This window comes from Sinocyclocheilus grahami, unplaced genomic scaffold, assembly GCF_001515645.1.
Source record: "Sinocyclocheilus grahami isolate Dianchi unplaced genomic scaffold, SAMN03320097.WGS_v1.1 scaffold176.1, whole genome shotgun sequence".
NCBI lineage: Eukaryota > Metazoa > Chordata > Actinopteri > Cypriniformes > Cyprinidae > Sinocyclocheilus > Sinocyclocheilus grahami.
Genome location: NW_015505355.1, coordinates 119,447 through 120,328, shown reverse-complemented (window position 1 = coordinate 120,328; position 882 = coordinate 119,447). Strand labels below are relative to the sequence as shown.

The 882-nt window shown below is 48.9% G+C and overlaps 1 protein-coding gene across 4 annotated transcripts in view; it reads right to left on the bottom strand.

Moving 5' to 3' along the window:
• The window catches only part of LOC107593737 (junctional adhesion molecule B-like), a 32,948-nt gene that overhangs the window by 10,484 nt on the left and 21,582 nt on the right, over positions 1-882 (bottom strand). For all 4 annotated transcript variants that reach the window (XM_016283595.1, XM_016283594.1, XM_016283593.1 and 1 more), the window contains exons 4-5: positions 342-491; positions 83-267 (exon numbers count right to left, since the gene is read on the bottom strand). In XM_016283595.1, the coding sequence (XP_016139081.1) occupies positions 83-267; positions 342-491 (335 nt within the window). The remainder of the gene's footprint in view (positions 1-82; positions 268-341; positions 492-882) is intronic.

Sequence of the window (882 nt, the reverse complement as noted above, 5' to 3'; positions counted from 1 at the left end):
GTTTGTGTGTGTGTGTGGTTGGGAGTGTGTGTGTGTGTGTGTGTGTGTGTGTGTGTGTGTGTGTGTGTGTGTGTACACTCACCAGTACGCCGGTCTTCTCGTCGATGGTGTATGTGGCGTTGGGTAGTTGGATGGGCAGAGCGCGGTTGTCTTTGAACCAGGTGTAGACGGCGGCTGGGATGCTGTGACGGTCCCTACAGCGCAGCTGCACCAGAGAGCCCGTCAGAGCCGAGCTGGGCACGTCACACGACGGCGTGTGCGGAGGCACTGAAACCACACAAAACACGTCACACAACAGCAGAACACACAGAGTGCCAGACAGCAGGACAGACGCGAGTTACCTAGCACTGTCAGCGTGACGTTGGTCTCTCCCAGCGTGATGGTGTCCTGCGGAGCGCTGACCTCGCAGCGGTATTTGCCCGCGTCGGTCTGAGTCACTCTGTGCAATCGCACCGTCGCACCCTTGATCTCCGCGCGGCCGTGAAACGGCCCTGAACAACACAGGAGAGACATGCACATCTCTGAATGACTTTCAACTTTTTAAAATTGCACAATTCTGACCTTTTTGTGCAATGTTTTGCGTTTATATCTCACAATTATAACCTTTTTCATACAATTGAGTTTATCTGACAATTCTGACCTTTTTGCACAATTGCATTTATATTTGTCAATTCTGACCTTTTTTGGGCAATTACGATTTTATCTCGCAATTATGACTTTTTTTGTGCAATTATGACCCTTTTTGCACAATTGCGGGTTCATATCTTATTCTGACCTTTTTGCGCAAGTGAGTTTATATCTCACAAATCTGACCTTTTTCGCACAATTCTGACTCTTCTCACACTCACACACACTCACTCACTCACTCACTCACACACACAC